This window comes from Denticeps clupeoides, chromosome 9, assembly GCF_900700375.1.
Source record: "Denticeps clupeoides chromosome 9, fDenClu1.1, whole genome shotgun sequence".
In the NCBI taxonomy this organism is placed as follows: domain Eukaryota; kingdom Metazoa; phylum Chordata; class Actinopteri; order Clupeiformes; family Denticipitidae; genus Denticeps; species Denticeps clupeoides.
In genome coordinates, this window is record NC_041715.1 from 8362665 (window position 1) to 8381032 (window position 18368).

The window sequence follows — 18368 nt, forward strand, 5'->3', positions numbered from 1 at the left end:
TTACTGAAATCAAAATCAGCTCTATTTATTGCATCGTGAGCGACTCCAGGGGAAGAAATCGTGCTTAACCGCAGCATGCGCAAAACCAATCATCCAAACAACAGGAAAGGTCTCAACTCATTTACGCAGCATACATGCCTCTCAGCCTACCTGCCAGGGCCTTTTCTGAGATGTGCTGTATTAATACTAACAGTATATAAAGCCTTTAAAAAGAGAATAATGTAACTAAAATGTCAAGGTGCGCCGGGTGCACGCTGTAGAAGAGGTACATTTTGGAGAGGCTGCCGTAAATGTCAGGAAGCATGGGGTCTCTCGCTCCCTTATATCAGTGACAGGTGAAGAGCCACCCAATTCTCCTCTATCGGCAGCGCCGGACCCATTAACTGGGGGACATGTCACAAACTGATTAGATGCAGCCCAGCAGCCACTGCATGTAATTTGTTGGGGTTAACCCGTGCATAGAGACCCCCGCTCCCACAGCAAAATGTGAAGTGCATACACTCGTGCAAACGTACATATAACCTAATCACGTTCCACAAAACATAAAATAATGTAATCTAAGTCAATAACACTAAATTTTCTGCATGAATTGATGTTGTGCAAATGATTCTTGATTTTTCCCATCCTGTGAAAATGAGAAGAGAACTCATTATGGAGGAGCCAGCTTTACATCTACACCAGCCACCTCAAACCTGTGGCCATTAAAGTTTATTGATTTTCCAAAAAAAGCCTAGGCAAGCGTAAAAACATATCGGCATTTTTTGTGTGTTAATATTTTAGCCTTATCATTATGCATTTATTGATTGTTTTGTAAAGATCAGGTAAGACTAACAACTGCCAATACACAGGAAGGATGCTGGGATTGGTGTATATGATTAAATTAAGTCAAATAATGCATAAAAAAGCACTATTTATATTTTATGATGAATTTACTCTTGCTCCATCCCTTGCATTATTCCCAAATTTACATTATTCACAGTTTCCTATCTGTATTGAGGTAGCTTCCAATCCCATTCCCAGTGTAATGGGATTATACTGGACTCATTTCCCTCTTTTCCATATATTTATTACACAATAAAACATGTAGCTCAACAGTAAATCATTTATAAATAGGCAACATTTTTTCACGCTGTGCATCTGATAGCCAGTGGCTAGTGATCACTCTGCAGAACTTATCATGCGGATGATGCCCGAATCGCCCAATGCCAAATGTGAGCGCCAGTCCCTTGACCCTGACTCTGGCTGGCGTTGCTAAATGATGGCACATTAAGACCTTGGCTGTCTGGAGACTGCAGAGGCGTTGCCTGGTAACATTCTACAGCGAAATGAAGGTGACGACACTTGAATAATTAACTAGCACCAATGAGGAGCCGAGAAGCGACGCCGGGTACAGATGGTTCCAGCCACAAACCTTTTTACCTCACAAATGGGACATGATTGATCTTAAAGAAAAGGTGGCTGGTTAGCTTTCGGGAGAGGACAATATTAAGGAGGCCGTAATTGAGAGCTGCTGCGGTTCTTCTTGAGGTTTCATTACAAAAAAATTCTCGTAATACACAGCAGTCCCCTCCAAAACCACTTTTCATCACCCCTACAGCAGCCTTCATCACACGGCTTCCTTCCCAGTACATCCCAGTCAGTGATGACGACAATTTTTTTGTTCTCTTCACACAGTTCCTGCAGACAACTGCAGGCGCAAGATCAGCACACAGCGCGACTGGCAGAAACCCCGCCGTAAGTGCTGCGGAGAGAAGCCTTTTCTCACCCTGTCAGTGTGTTTGTGTGTCTGCGTGGGTGTACATTCACCTTTTTTTTCCTTTCTTATATTTCATGTATTTATTTTCCCCCCCTCTTTCTCCCTCGCTCGCTCCCAGTGTCTCCGAGTTCCTGAAAGGAAGAAAATGCCTTGTACCTATCAAGCGTCCAATCTGTGAGGCTGCCGGGCAACTCTGCATTATAATATCACTCAGAGGAATCTGCAACATTAGAAAGTAAAAAAAAAAAAAAAAAATGGCTCTCGGCACCACAAATTGTAGTGAGAGGCTTGGAGAAGCGATGGGGACTCGTTCAATTATCGGCCTGACCGCGGGGCCGGGTCTCTCATGCACAGCACTTTACCGCCGCGGCTAAAAGGCCTTTCCGTTGCTGCATATCTCAGCCACGTCCTCGGCTAGTTTAGGCTCCTGCATTATTTAGTGTAATAGCTGCAAAGTGGACATTGCGGCGTTATGTTTGGGGGGGCTGGGGCTGAATAGGGGGTTGGTCCGAGGGGATTTGTCACATGCATTGCCAATGTTGCAAAAAAAAAAAAAGAAACGTACATTAATGACCCCGAAAAAAGTGCCTACGGAGTCAGAGGTCGCTCCTGCCAGGTCTTGGTTACGTCTGCCGGCACCTAGCGGCGGGAGTATTATAAACACGCGGTCCAGGGCTACCTTGTTCAGATTCAATTTAAATATTTATGAGTGCGAAAAAAGACAGCTTGGATCTCGTATAAAAAAAAAATGTAAAAAAAGAGAGAACATTTGATTTGGCAACATCAGGTCAGGCACGCCGGAGTGACTCAGCGTGGTAATGCGTCCCTGATACGGTGTAATTGTGCTATTATAGCATAGCAGCAGGCCCGCAGTCAGCCCCCACTGTGCCTTTGTGATTCCTAAGTACGCTGTTTATCCAGGGGGGTGTTTTCCCCGAATCAGCGTGTGAATGGCCCCGCCGCTGGGAGAAGACGTGGGATTTTGCACATTTCGGGGGGCCCCCAGATCGTCAGTGGCCCACGGAAGCATTAATGGGGACGGAGATCTTGTCTTTGTTACCTCTGGAGGTTGAGACGGAAGAGCCAGGACCGCTGCAATTCAGCGCTGGGGAGGAGCGCAGTGGCACTTTCCCGAGAAAAAAAATAAATAAAAATCACACAATGTGAAGTTATTCAAATGAGGGCAGCATTGATGTTTGGCAGAAGGAGCTGAGCGGTGTGAATTTTAATCAGCCAAGTGCTTGCTCTTGTCCCGGGGTATGTAGAGTTAACTGGGTGTGCTCCACAAGCCCAGCCCCGGCCTCGGCACGAGCCTAAATAGTGCAAAAGGCTTTGTGGGATAAATAAGTGGGTCGCCCGATACGGCGAAACCCCAATCTGTGTTAATTATGCCATGCCCGAGTCATTGCTGGGGCCCTTGGTCAGCAGTGGAACCCGGAGATCTCCAGTAATCATCAATTAGCGTGACGGCTTAGCGCCACCCAGGCGATGGCGCTCTCCCGGCGCGCATTGTTTCTTGGGCCTGAGTGCCGCTATAGGCATCGGGAAAATAATAATGCCATTCTTGCGGCCCCTAAACCAATAACGCTGAGATCACGGCAGCCCCGGGCAGGGCGGGCAGCCGTCTGCCTCTGATTGGGCGTCGGCCCGGGCAGGCCGCCGCCTCGACCCCGCCCTGCGGAGCGCTGATTAATCAGGCCCCGGCTGAGCAGTGGCCGAACGGCCGGATTATGCCGGGTTGAGGCGCGGTCAGGCTTACGGACTGCTCAGCAGCCGCCGCCTAGGAGGGGTGCGAGAGGTTCCTACACACCGGCAGCAGCGGGGACAGGCCTGCTGCAGGATGTTTGTTTGAAGTGAAGACATTTACATAAAAACCACGAGGCGCCGCGGTGCGCTTTATCTTTTCACATCGCTTGTTTCGTCACCCCGTGATGAATCAAAGGGATAACACAGAGAGAGAGAGAGAGAGAGAGAGCGGTGAGAGGGACACCGAGGGACGGCCCTGCTGCTCTGGGGGCTAGGCCAGGCGGATGCTCACGTCCCAGCGGAAGCGGAGGAGGGGGTTTGGCAAGAGCCCGGCTGCCGGCGGAGCAGCTCGGGAAGGGAAAATCGATAAGGCCGTTGGAATAACCCCAGATATATGCATCGGCGCCGCGGCACAGCCGAGGGGTTTCGCTCGCACGCCATTGTTCACTCGGGACCTGGCTGAAGTTGCGAACCACGACGGCGGAACGGTGCAGTCAAGCCTCAGGTCCAGACTGCTGTCCGCTTCATTTACAACAGTCTGAAAGTGTCCTTTTATTGCCACTGCTGCTTCAGGAGGGGTAGCTGATGGTCATCTTTTACCTTATTTACATTATTTACCTCGTAATGTGATATTTAAATAAACCGTGCATACTCTTAAATTCCTTCGGTCCGACCGCCTTTGTATATGGGGACACGTTCACACTGTTTACAGACCGCACGCTGATATTACACTTTTATTTGCTCCGCGTCTCCCCAACGTGCACTTACGCCCATCGCTGTTCTCCGCTGCATCGTTATTCCGCGCCTACAGCGTGCTTTACAGCGACGGCGCGCCAACATAAACAACCGCATATTAACTGTTACAAAGCGGCCCTCCCTACTTAATCTGTGCAGATTTGCACAGCGCCTGACACTCGCTCTGCCTCAAAAGTAAACCTTTGGGTCGGGTTTTTTTAATTCATTTAGATCTCATTTCACAGTGGCAGATGATATAGAGGAATCCACGCATTTCCTTCAACAACCGGAGACCTTCGTCTAATTAAAACAATTAAAGGGGACTTTTTTTAAATAGATTCAGGTCGATTTCAATGCACGAGTGGTGTTTTCTTCTCTGGGGCGAGCATAACAGCAGCCCCGGACCTGCCCTGCCCACCTTTGCCACTCGGAGTCGGGCACTAGAGTAAGTAATGCATCAGCCTCGACCAAATAAAACAAATCAACAAGTGAATGTGCCTCCGTCTGTGTCTCGCCACGCGTACGGCGGCCCAGCTTCTCCGCGGCGAGGAGAGTAAGTGCCTCTAATTACAGAGATGAATTTCTCAGAGTGCCTCTCCATTACGCCGAGCTCCAGCCCACTGTAGCATGAGGGTGACCACAGGGGCACACTCCCACTTTCCCCGTCACTACATCTATTATCCGGCCATTATGCCGACACTCCTGCCGGAAATAAATAAATTAATTAATAAATAAACTTTCTCAGCTCAAGGCTCGTCGTCTTGTCTTTTCCTCCCTCCTTTTTGGACCAAAAATATCTCTGCCGCTGATGCTCGGTGCCAGATGGCTCGGCACCAATGTTGGGATAAGCACAACGTTTTGCATTGCCTTACACTCCCATGCTGGGATATGTTCTCTCTGGGTAGGCTGGCAGGGAATCCATGGACGTGTGTGTGTGTGTGTGTGTGTGTGTGTGTGTGTGCAGGGCGGGGCGGCCTTATTTACTCCCTCGCCGCTCCAAGTCTGCCCGGTGAATTCTGCACTAAACGGCACCGGGAGGCCCGTCTGGCCTGGGACAAAGATGGAGCGGAGGGGAACGACAAGATGCGGACCCCTCCCTCGCTCCTTCCTTCTCCTTCTTGGAAAAGCGAAAAAGAAAAACTATCTGTTGCTGCGTGGTGCTTTCATGCCTGATCCAGAGCAGAGCCGCGTGTGTGGGGAGGGGGACTTCAATATTTCATCGCAAATCATTTACAAATCTTTCAGAGCGTCGTGTCGGCTACCGGCAAAGGAAAAGTAATAAACTTGTGCAGTTTCATCAGCGTCTTTAAAAGCTTTGGGGGGTAAAAAAAAAAAAAAAAGATTCCTTTCAGAAGCCAAGCATTTTAATTTCATTTCCACCACAGGGCAGATTTGCCTCATTGTGTTACTTCATTTCTACTATCTTGCTAAGTATACCAGCGTGATGGGGAAGAGTTACAAAAAAAAAAAAAAGCATTTTTTCCACCTTTCTAATTTGCCAATTGCAGTGTCCCAGATTCCTGGTTTATTGCACGATGTATCTGGAAACAAGCAGGAAGGTTTTTTGGTTTTGCACAACATGGAGATTATTTTTTTTTAAGCTAAAGCCCTAAAAGAACTATTAAGACTAAATCCCCCAGCATCACTTATGACGGCGTGTGTGGAGATTAGAGTCGTCCCCGTCCATCTGTTAGGAATTTGGGCACGGTCACCAGTCGGGACGGGTCGGGTTCCATCCATCTACAGCAGTCTCTGTGTGCTATCACGCCGAAAGTGAAATGAATCGAATTTTTTTGCTTTGTTTTGTGGATGCATGCAAGCGCAACACTCCGTAGCATCACCTGTCATGCCAACACACACATGTATAAGGATGCACACACACTTCTGGCGGGGGGTTAGAGAGCAGTAGAAGGACAGTTACCAAGTTCTTGTTGCCATTCTTGCTGAGGGGCCCTCGGAAAACTCCCTTGATGTTCCGAAAGTGGCCGTTGCTGAGGTGGGTTGAGCTGATGACGATGTAATAACAAGCCATGGGTCAGTGGTGGCTTCCATGCACAGAACGTGCGCAGAACGAGGCGGCGGGAAAAGAAAGGAGAAAAAGAGCAAGGGAGCAGTCCCAGTCCAACAAAGAGCCCAACGCAACTCCAGTCAAGAGCGCAGCCCACTCCACTCCTCTCTCAGATCAAAGGCACCAGTCCCTCAGACAGGAAAAGGGGGAGAGGGTTCCCCTCATCTCACCGAACAGGGGACTCCTCAGACAGCCCCGTGCATCTTAAAGACAGGGCTGCGTGTTCGAGCCACTTCCTCCTGAAGGCGCCTTGGTGTCACTCGGTAAGAAGTGGTGACGGTAGTGGCGGTAAGCGGCGGCTCCACTCTTTCCTTAGTTCCCCATCACTCTGCTGCACTGTGCTGCGTGGGGCTGGTGCTTGCGCTCGGCGCGCCGTGCCCGCGCGAGGTCTCCATGCGGCGCTGCGGAGACGGGCATGGTCGCCACGCAGGGCTGCGCGCTGATGGTCCACTCCACCGAGCCAATGGCTGCGGAGCCCCCCGGTCTGATGCTGAGGGCTGGGAGAGAGAGAAGAGCATCTGTCACACGCTGCCTCTCCAGATCCACTGAGTCAGCCCAGACTCCCCAGCCAACCGGGGCCCTCGCTCGTCCCTCCCTCTCTCTCTCTCTCTCTCTCTCATTAGCTCCAGCTCGCCTTCCCGCCCCCTCCCTCCCTCACTCTCTCTCTCTCTCTCTCTCTCTGGCTCCCTCGCTGTGTAAGAAGCTGAGGCAGCAAACAGAGTGCAGGTAGAGATGCTGCTGCTGGCAAGCGGAGAGCCGAGCTGCTTGGGAGGATATTTGTTACAAGCACTCTCATCTATCTTTTATCACGCTAATCTGTATAATAGGTCCGGTGTAAAAATCACAGCTGTGTCCCGCGGACAAAGAGTCTCAGAGGATGCCTTTCAGGGATGCAATGCTTTGTAAAGTTAAACGCAACCTTAAAAAAAAAGGTTTAAATAAGCAATGACGCTCAAGCTTTTAGCACGGACTGCAGCCATCAAGATGTCATTAGAGTCTAGAACCTTAAAAAGTGTTTCATTTTGTTTACCGCAATGATAACAGCAGGTTGGCTTGATCATTAGCGAAGTTTTTGCACATCTGTGCTTTCGAAATGTTTTTTTTTTTTTCATGACACCCTTTGCCGCGCGAGGAGGAAGGCGCAGCAGCAGCGTGGAGGCATCCCACGTGTGGGCTGCCACGAGAGGAGCTCGAGAGCACGTCCCTTCACACTGGAAGGGGCAATAATGCATGGTAACTAAGCAACACAGTCTCTCAGTCGGCTCTAAATTGCACCGAGCGCGGAGCCAGCTGTGGGAGCCAGAAGAATAGATGGCAGAGATACGGAACACAGAATATAAAACAAAACAACAAATCTAATAAGCGGCGGGATGGCTAAAAGGACGTCTTGGCACGCTTGTCGAAGTAAGATAAGTGATCGGGGAGGATGTAGATGAGGGGAGGGGCAAAGAAAAATGTAATTTCTTGGAAAAATCCATGACCAGCTGTCACCAGAAATGGGCCATTGTTGGCTTATAAGAAATGGGCGAACAAACGTGTCGCTTTAATTTATTCACAACCAGGACCAAAAAAACATGATTAAATTATTCATTCATGGAAAAAGGTGTTTATTATTTATTAAATGGTAAATGATTAACAAGAATGGATTTGAATATATTTGAGGTTTGACTGTAAAATGAGCATCTACTTTTGCATTTAATTTTATCATCTTATGATACTTGTCATTTTATTACCATTTCTGTATATAATTTACCAAAAGATCTAAGATTACATACATCATGCCATTTAGTGGTTTAGTCTACAAACAGTGTAATTAAAATGCACTGTGTGCATGTGTACGTGTATTATTTAATATTGTATTTTTCTTTTATTGTACACAGAGGATTTTAAGATTTTGAGATTTTGATTTTGTACAACTTGTTTAGAGGATATCACTTATTTAGGAGACTCAAAGGATATGAGACTGTAAGGCTAAATTGTCCAAGCAATGAGTACAACTGCTGGATTATATGCTGTCTGTTTTCATTTATTGGTTTCGGGCAGTTTTTGTCAGAAATGTTGATAGCAGCTGTGAAACTGAAGAACCCGACACATAATCCACTACGTGGGCAAGGCCCAGAATTCTTCAGATAAGGTAAACAGATATGATGACCATGGACGAGAGAGTAGATGTTAGATAGTGTAACGTTATAGGATATTCAAATGTCGGAGGACGGTGAAGAATGGAATGCATTGCAGCCTCCTGCACCAGAGATGTATTGAAATAAACACTGAAACTGGTGGATTACCAAGCCATGTTGCGGTCACAGATGCACGTTTTCAGAATAATGGTCGCAAGTGTAGCGCTGACACAAAACATTAAGCCATTGGCCAGCAGGGCCTGTTGGGAAATCAGGTTGGTTTGTTGAAGAGGAATGTGGCAGAATATCAGGAGAAAGGTGTAAGAAGACGGTTCGTGGCAAAACCAACTGTTTGACGCAATTATCCTTGCCAAAAATCTGAGCCACAAAGTGTTGGTTGCAGGGTGCCAGAAAGAGAAATCTTACTAATAGAGCTGAAAGAAAAGGCTCCCACGAAGGCAACGAAAAAAATGCCTGAGGATGAGTCTTCACTCAAAAACCATTGCCAAGTGTGTTTGTTCAAGCCATGTGTTCCGTTGCCTTTCAGCACATGAAAAGGTGTTACACACATTCCAGCCTGGATAAATGTTTTCATTTAGAGGATTTAATTAATGAACTTTATTGAAACCATTCAGGTTTTATTACTGAACTACTGAACTTTACAATGTTTTGCATTGTATCATAGGTGTCCATTTATGCAGTTACTGTAATGTTATAGTATTTTTCGTGCTTTTTATTTTGTACGATGGGTAGTAGTAGCCTAGTGGATAAAATACTCACCCATGACCTACAAGACCACTAAGTCACAGGTTCAAGCCCTACTTACTACAATTGTGTCCCTGAGCAAGACACTTAAGTTGCTCCTGGAGGACTGTCCCTGTAAATGTAAATGTTGTATTAGTAATTATGTACATGTTTAAGTAATGCCTCCATCTTGTTCTTGTGATTGCAGGCCCTCATACAAGCCTTGTGGGTATTTCACTTTGGCACTCAATGACCACTTGGACTCAAAGATGAGTCCAAGATTTGCACCACAGAATCTCAAATCTGTCCATACCACTGTTATGGATGGGAACTCCTTTAGGAAACCCTAATCCTACAAATTTTGTAGATATTTGAACTGCCTACAATTTGGCAGGTCAAAGGTTAAGACCACTGGGATCTCAGGTTACTGTGAGAACATGCTCCTTTTGCATCATTCTATAACATTTTGTTACAATACTGATTTTATCGGAAAAGATGGCAACTTGGTTTGCTCCTGCGTTTCAGGGAATCGTGTGATGCACAGATATCAGTTTACAGATTCATGGCGCAAAGGTTTACAATTAAGACTACAGTGTGCTGGTATCCAGACAATATTGATAGAAGTTTAACATCTATTGACATGTTGTTGAGAATCAGGCTGGTTTTAGGACCATTGGCTGGTTATTGGTTATTGACAGGTTACTGATATAGGGGCTGTTTGAATCCATCTAGCAGCCTTCTCAGCTTCCTAAATGACAGCTAGCTCTGCTCTCACACACATATTTCCATATTATGCATCTTTTGGTTGTACATTTAGGCATCTATTAGCTATGTCTAACTAATTTATAAAAAAGCATTCTTCTTATTTTGAGTTTTGTCTTATGTCCTCTTGGTTTTCTCATGCTCCCTGGCTCAGATTCTGCATCCGTATTTCTCATCTGTTTTCTGCTTCTCATACCTCATTTAGCTAGATAAATATAATGACCAATTGACCTGGTATGGGTTAAGTGGAGCCATGAAGTCAATCAAGCTTCCACGCCATAAAAATTTGCCATCTCCTGCACAGAGACTCTTATGTGGCATACATCACTCCTTGCTCTTCAAATTCAAATTCAAATTCAAATTTTATTTGTCACATACACAGTCATACACGGTATGATGTGCAGTGAAATGCTTTCTGCAACTGCTACAGACCACAGTATTGCAAATGTTGCAAGTAAACAGTGAACCAATATGCAAATATTGCAAACATAACCAAGTATTACACTTTTACGTCTTTAACATAAAATATGTGTAACTGGTAGGGTGAAGGTGTGCAAATGAGTTACAGTTTTTACAATGTTTAAGAAAGAAAGAAAGAAAGAAGAAAGAGACAGTTTTTACAATGTTTAAGAAAGGTCTAATGGCATTGGGTAATGAATTGCAAACTCATCTTGGTGACAAATGCAATGTTTCAAGTGTTTCCCATGTACACTGATCATAAATAGCACACTCAGGTTTGTCACAGCGATTAGCCATATTTTGGGGACAGTGCAGCATGTGTTGCTGGGAAACTGATTCGGACTTACAGTAGCAGCATAAATAGTCATTAATGTCACTTAGAATGCATGCAAATTGTCATTCATTATTCATCTGAAGGTTTTTACTGACCACAGGAGCAACTTGGTAATGAACACACCTATACGCCTGTGTTCTGTGTAACACCACTAATTGTCCTTCCAGTAAAAGATGCCAGACTTTTCCCCTTCTTGCCAACAGCATTATGTACGAGTGAAGACAACACAAGCCACAAAGTAACAATTTACTGGTAATGTGCATGCATCAGCCAAAACAGCCTGCAGTGATGCAACACATATATAGAGAGAAATACATTTCTGTTTATTCGTCCTTGTCACAAATGTGAGCTTGGATTCCAAAAAAGGGTTATTTATTGGAAGTAAAATGTGGCTCTAAAAGCACAAGCCTCCAAAAAAAATAACAGAATAAAAAAAAAGAAAAAACAAAGTCACAAACACCATTTCATACCCACACAAACACACAAAGGCCGTAAGAAGTTGAACACAGCTGAACGTCTAAAGTATGTGTGGAATGGATAAAGCAGACTTATATTACGCTTTTGGAAGGGAGTTTCAAAGGTCCTGACTGCAACTCCATTAAGTATTTGTGAAGTACGCTTGAAAGCAGGGCAACAAGAATTCTTCCTGGAACAGTGGACAAATATCCAAACAGGATAATGCCAGAAGCTTGTTGATGGCAACCAAAACGGTCTGATTGATTGATGTCCCTCTTGCTGTGGGACATTCAACCAAATGTTAGATTGGGTGTGTGTATATTGGGCCTGTGAGTATAAACTTATGCCTGTTTTTTTTTTTGTGCAAAAAATAACATTTTATTTTACACTTACACTAAGCACACGAATGTTCAGGATGAGAGCACTAGGCTGTAAGTGTGGGCAAAGCATCCTTTCAACAGCCCAAGACAACACATAACCCACATGTGGGTACTGATGTTGGGGATGGTGCAGCTTAATCTCATCTTTCCATAAAACCCTCTCAGACCGCCAGCGTGTGGCCAGTGTCCAGTTCATTTTCCCAACCTCTTTCAGCATTCGGCTTCGGTTTGTATTCTCTGTTGAGTCTTTGCAGTTAGTTCCTCTTCACGTCCATGGAGAGAGCTAAAAGTTAACTTCTTCTGTGCCAGAGTGACAATGACTCACTGTTTCATGCCAGGTATGGTAACCATAGAATCACAGTGTGTTTCAAATGCTTTTAAATGCAAGATACAAATGAAAGATTTGAATGTAAAGAAGTGCTGGAAAAACTGACTTGAAAACAACCTGGAGAATTTTTTCCTGGTCCGAGGATTTTCAAATGTTCTGAAACCAGTACAGAATTGATTGGCTGTTGGTGGGAAAGGGGAATAACAATTGCATTTGATGGAATTAACATCACATCTTTTTACATGTAGCTCACTGTAAATTTACTTGGAAATCTATGTGCTGATTTAGCAAATTTAAGATCAAACACTCAGTATCTCGGCTGGATCAAGGTACTTGAAGGTACTAATTCTGCACTCCAATCCTCAGCAATGACGCATTCCCCATTTACAAACTAGTTTCTGACCAGTCCACGTTCAGTACCTCACATTTCATTTGTTGCATTGTGTTGTGTTTATTCACTTCGGTGGTCTTTTCTGTTAAAATTCTGCTGGCAGAATTACTTTGTAGGAAAGACAATTAGACTCGCGTTGGCAAAAGTGGCTCAAATGAATTCAGCCTTAGAGTCTGTAATGGAAAAATACCTAATTACATACGGGATTACATACTCTAATGACTGAATTAAATTAACCTGCTTTTCTGGCAATTCTCCTTCCATTTACTTAATGCTGGACTTAATTCAGGCTCGGGTCCCAGCCTAAGTGAAGAATTATAAAAGCCACCAAAAATACTGTCAAATCATTTTGTATAGTTTTCCAGATTGAATTTACAGGGGTAAAACAATTTTTCCCAATTACCAAAGACTCGGCACAAAATGAATCTGTACCCGTTTGCTGTTTGGCCTTTCCTGGTTGCCCTGAGTTTGTTCACAGTGTTTTCAAATGCCTCCTTTTCCTGCCCAGTATTTGATGTTTAATGAACCCACAATTAAATTTAGCGGAGCATGATGTCGCATCACTCAAAGTGAATGTGAATTGAATTCAGCATTTGCATGTACTGGTATGGCCTTTGTCTCTTTGCCACACAAACTATATCTGTAGTTTAAAATCTATATTATAGTAAACGTTAGTCTTAAGAAATAATTGCAATTAATCATGATTAATGTGTGACTATTGAATTTATCAGTTGATCAATAATATATAGTGTTATAAATAAATATTACCAATTGTTTATTACAGTAGGGTTACCTGATTTGGTATGGATCACATAGAGCATCACAGTATTTTCTTTCTAGGTTTTGGATTGAATATGCATTATCATTATTGGTATTAATGCTTTGCTGTGAATGTATTCCATAAATCAATGGGGCCGTTTAAATAACTGTAATGCACGTATGGGCTGCGCTTCATGGAATCAGACATCCATCTTGTCCATTGATGCATTCTTGGCAGACATGAGTAATCTGTTGAGCTACGCTACTGGCAAATTTCCATGGTGACTGTGGACACAGTTTTACAGTAAAAAACCATCAGCACTCTTCAGGCTGACAGACTCACGTACACAAATATGCATGAATAATAATTTAGCCTAATTCAAATAATAGTCTCATTTAATCAAAAAACCCACCAACATGTAAGTTTGTAAAGGTCCTCTGGTTTTCACTGTTGAATGTGGGCAGTGTATTTTTCTGCCGTGCATGTTCCAGTCACAGTAAGAGTGTCTGTTTGCTGTTGCAAGAGAATTAGATCTGTGGGCAGGACCCACATCATAAGTGAGAACATTCGCTCCAATTGAAGTCATAAAAGTTTACAACCTTACGAAATCGTGTCATTTTACCAGATGAATTCACACTTAGTAATGATCAGTAAGATCAGGACAGCTGGATGCTTAACTGCACCGGCAGAAGAGGCATAAAACCGGAAAAGACAATAAACAGGGCCATAACGAACCCGATGCTTTATTTAACAAGAAAACTTTTTCCTTTTTTATTTGGGGGCGGGGCAGACTTGCTTTTGACAGACCCTGAGTTATATGTGCAGAAGTACACTAACAGTAATAAGCTAAAAAGCAGCTGTAGGAAATCACTGCCTGTGATTTTTCTGACAGGCAAGGAGTCCAAGGAGGCTGAGCAGCCAACAGGCTTTACGGAGCAGAAACACCAGGAAAGGGTTTGCTGAACATTAATGAGAGTGATATGCTGTCTATCCACAAGCACCCTGAAGCTGGTGGACCTGAGCCATGTCTGGCTTTTATTTCCATGGTCTTCTTTCCACAGCCCCCAGGAAAAAAAAAATTCCACGGTTGGTTATATCCATGTTCTGTAGGAGAAACCGGGCTAAGCAATTTCACAAGGCCATGTTGACATCTGGAACATTGATTTGTTTAAATCGTTGGCTCCTACCCTACAGAAAAATCCACATCAGCACCATAGACAGCTCCCCTGCAGTGGCTCTGGGGTTACATGGGAATCGGGCTCTGACCTCAGAGCCTTCATGCTGCTGCTAGTTCCTCATAGATAGTTTCAATTATCATCACGTTTCCTCATTTCTATTATACAATTCCACCTCATTAACTGTGATCATTAGTTTATTCATGTATTCTAGTGGACACTTTAAGTTAGAAACCTGGTCATTAGGCTGTGTATTTTATTTTATTATTACCACGTTTTTGGGAAAATAGCAAATCAATTAAAAACACTAATTTATATTTTTATCTTACAATAGGCACACTCACACAGCAGTTGCCATCGGTGGGCCTTCTGCTCCAGGCTTGCAATTGCAGCACACCAGTGCCAACGTCTCATGTTTTATCAGAGCATACAGCATATATTGGGCGACCAGATCCAGATTCACCCAGGGGGGTCTGGTGTGTTTCTGCATGTGGTGTGCGTATGATCTTTTCACTGTTAAAATTCATCAGCTTCGGGCCTTCAGCACACTGCACTAAACAATACTTTGCTATCAGCCGACACAGCTAATGCACACAAAAAAGGTGCATGAAGGCAATTCAATTAATTTTAGCTTTACCCATTTTAATAAGCCGCAAAGAAATTGAAAATTGATCTTAAAAAATAAATAATTCATACTACATCACCAGAACATTGCATGGAGACTGCGCCTGAACAAAAGTTCCAACAAATGCAAATACCCCCACTATCCCACTACAGACCGAAATGTTGCATTCACTGAATATAATACACACACATAACCTATTATATGCACAAAAATGTATATATTTTAATGTGGTGATATGGAATTGAATCACGTATGTGCACATATGATCCATTTTTTGTATTGGGTAGTAAACCGCATTGTAATCCACTTACATTCAAATGTCCTGAAATCCTCCCGTTAGGAAGTCCAGCAGCTGAGGCCACGTGGAAAGCTCACACATATTGAAAAGTTTTTATTCCTAACCCAGTTTTACACTCAGTCCAATAATGGACTTCAGTGCTACAGTAGCGGCTACAATTCAATAACCGCACGGTAATCACTTTACCCTTTAGAAAATTATTGATCAGCACCAGAGCCGTCGCTGCCCGGCTTGATGTCAGGCACGCATATTCCTTTGGGTCTTTGTTTAGCTATGTAGCGCCATTCCCTCCTCCGCTCCAGAGCAGGAGATCTGATGGGTTTCAGACAGAAGCAGTTTATTAGCGCAGCTTCCAAGGCAACTACAAAGGTGGATGCTAAAAATATGCGGGAAGTGCAGGACAAAGCACTTGCTCTCAGCAGGGGAGAAATCAAGCGAATGACACGCCACGGCGCGTAACATCTTCTAAGAAGCAGGCAGGGATTTGCTGTGGGGTGACGTAAAGAAGACAAGCGGTGGCTTCAGCGTCTTTGTCGCTTTGTCACAGGCATTGTCGCGATTTCCTCTGGCTCCGCGGCACATGCCAGCACAGGTTGTAATGCGCCGCTCCAGCCGTACAGGCAAAGCTGCTGAGGGATGTGGAAAGTGGGCTTTCCGCACAAGGGGGATGTTGCGTTTCATTGTCTCCAGCAAGTGAGTGGGAGAAGTCCTGGTCAAACGATATGGGATTAAGGGGATTTGTTGAAGGTGGAAGTTGAAAAGATCTTTGCCTAAGAGCCACTGTCGTTTCAGCGGCTTGGCTGTTGCTGCGGCAACATCTGTGAGGGGTCAGGGTTCTCAAAACATCAATGTGCATTGAGGGATTCAATTAAAATGCATTAAGATCCATTCCCCCCAACATGAAACGCAAAATGGGAACTGGAAAGGCTTTATTCGCATGATTTGGGTTAGAAAAAAGAAAGAAATTCTTTTAGTCTGCTGTCTCTTGTCAGTTTTGGCAAGCGACTGAAAGCATGAGGACGATCAGAGAAATGTGTGAAGCAGGCTGTCCAATTGTGCAAACATATGCAAATGTGTTCAATCACATTAGGAGAGAAACGGCTCAGACCGTTACTTTCAAAGTACTTACGGCGCATTACAGAGTGTCAATTTCCGAGTGTTTTTAAGTAAACAGATTTGCGGGATGTAAGACTATGTCTCAAGATTTACCAAAAAAAAAGAAACATAGAAGCATTACCAAAGCCGAAAAGGGGCTAAAAATCCAAGAAGCCCACAAAAGGCTGCTGAGAAGGAATTCCTGCCGAGGGACAGCTGTGTGCAGAAATGGAGGCTGTTTTCCATCTTATATTTCCCTTCTTTCATTCAAGTACTATCGCTCTCATCTCAATAAACAAACTGTATTAGCATACATATTGTGCCATCTCTGCGCTCCTGGGGAGAGCCAACATGGTCGCCTGCAACCAAAAAAAAAAAAAGTGAAAAATCAATAGTCTGAGGCCGAGGGCATCAGGTTCATGACACATAAACACAAGGGTCCCTAATATGCAAAGGTTAACACAGATAAGCCTGCTGCAAGAAAATCAGATTTATATATATATAAATATATATATATACAAGTGCATGTAAGCAAATTCAGATTTAAAGTGTTGGGAGGGGTTGCACCCCAAAAGTCATTTATCTTTTCTTATTCCTTCCATTTGTCTTAGAGGGCCCTCACACACCGGGGAAACCAAATTACGGCACTATGTCGCATATGTGGACCCTCGGCGGCTGTTATAAGGTGAGGTGATCCATTCCAGGTAATTGAACAGTCACAATACAAATTGGCTAACGCACGCTGATGTGCATTTATATAAATTAGCAAGAGCGCAAAATGTGACCTTGCACTTTGAAAGATTCCTTGTACCCAATTACTCTGTTCAAATAATCATTGACTGACACCCAGGCATGCAATGCTATATCTATACGTCTGCATGTTGTTTTTCTGATCCATTTTTGAGGAACAAATCTATAAAAATTTGCTGGAATTTGGGGTAAAATCCTTCAAAAATCAAAAAATCGAATACTAAAATACAATGATTACCTGACAACGTGTGTATTTTTACTTTTTTTCTTCATGCTTCCTTACATAAGCCCACACAACTTGCCTAGTAATTTATTTTATATACACCCATATACACCCACATCAAAATCAGTAACAGTTGACCTCAGATGTCAGAGTGTTTTTGTCAGAATGCTCCTTGAAGGAGGTAATTTTACTCCCAGATCATGTTTAATCTGCGTCTGTGACCCGCTGTCAAACGAACCTTGGCGCTTCTCATCTTTCTCAAGTGGTTTATAATTTATAACGCGCCCAGCACCATATTGCTCTTGCCTCCAAGCCGGACCTGTAATTACAAGCGAGGCAGGCTCAACCTGGGAGTTAAAATCAATGGCAGCGCTCGGCGAGACAAGTGTGCTTGTTCTCCAGTCAAGGGGAAGAACAGAGGGCACCGGCGTGGTCCCAAGGTGACACGACCGGTGACCTGTGGTGCGGACATGATCGCTATTCAGCACCGGTCACTGATCCTGCACAGTCGCTACGTTCCCCACAGCCCATGAGGTCTGAAGGGCTCTGGCCCACGCCTGCTCTGTGCCATGGCTGCCATCAAATCACTCGGCCGAGATTTATACACCTCGGCGGAGTGGACGGGGAATTTTTCTCCTGCTGAGACGTTTGAAATGAGGACTGGAATAGCTTCTGGAGCAGATGAATGGCATCATGAATGGCGTTACAAAACAGCATGGCGCTGCGCTGAAACCTACTAGAGCTCCAGGGAATTTATCCACCCTAAATGGATAAATGGTGGACCAAATAGATCTATTATTATATTTATTTTATTTTTTGGGACGAGACGAATGAGTTACAGATACAGAGGCTGATGATTCCAGTTATGGCTTGGTACAATTAATTTTAAACCAGCAAGAGCATGTATGTAAACACAGCCGTTCTTACATCAGACAAAAAAAAACATGCCTGTGTGCACAACAGCTCTCTCAAAGGACCCCTAGATTAAACAGACGAGGATCCAAGGCCCAACAAGGATACATGTCTGCCGATCAAAAGGAAGCCCAGAGATAGCATCTCCGCTTAGCAATAAGCCCTATCTTAGTTGATCTGTATTATCTACTGCAGTGCAATCTGAAAGACTATCAACCCCCCCAGGTCTGGACTGTGGGTGTGCCACGCTC

The 18368-nt window shown here is 44.3% G+C and overlaps 1 protein-coding gene across 1 annotated transcript in view; it reads right to left on the reverse strand.

The window, feature by feature from the left end:
- znf804a (zinc finger protein 804A) overlaps positions 1-6863 on the reverse strand; it is a 40285-nt gene extending 33422 nt beyond the window's left edge. Inside the window, exon 1 of the mRNA XM_028992441.1 lies at positions 6159-6863. Within this exon, the coding sequence (XP_028848274.1) occupies positions 6159-6269 (111 nt within the window). The 5' untranslated portion in view covers positions 6270-6863. The remainder of the gene's footprint in view (positions 1-6158) is intronic.
- Positions 6864-18368: the final 11505 nt, after the last annotated feature.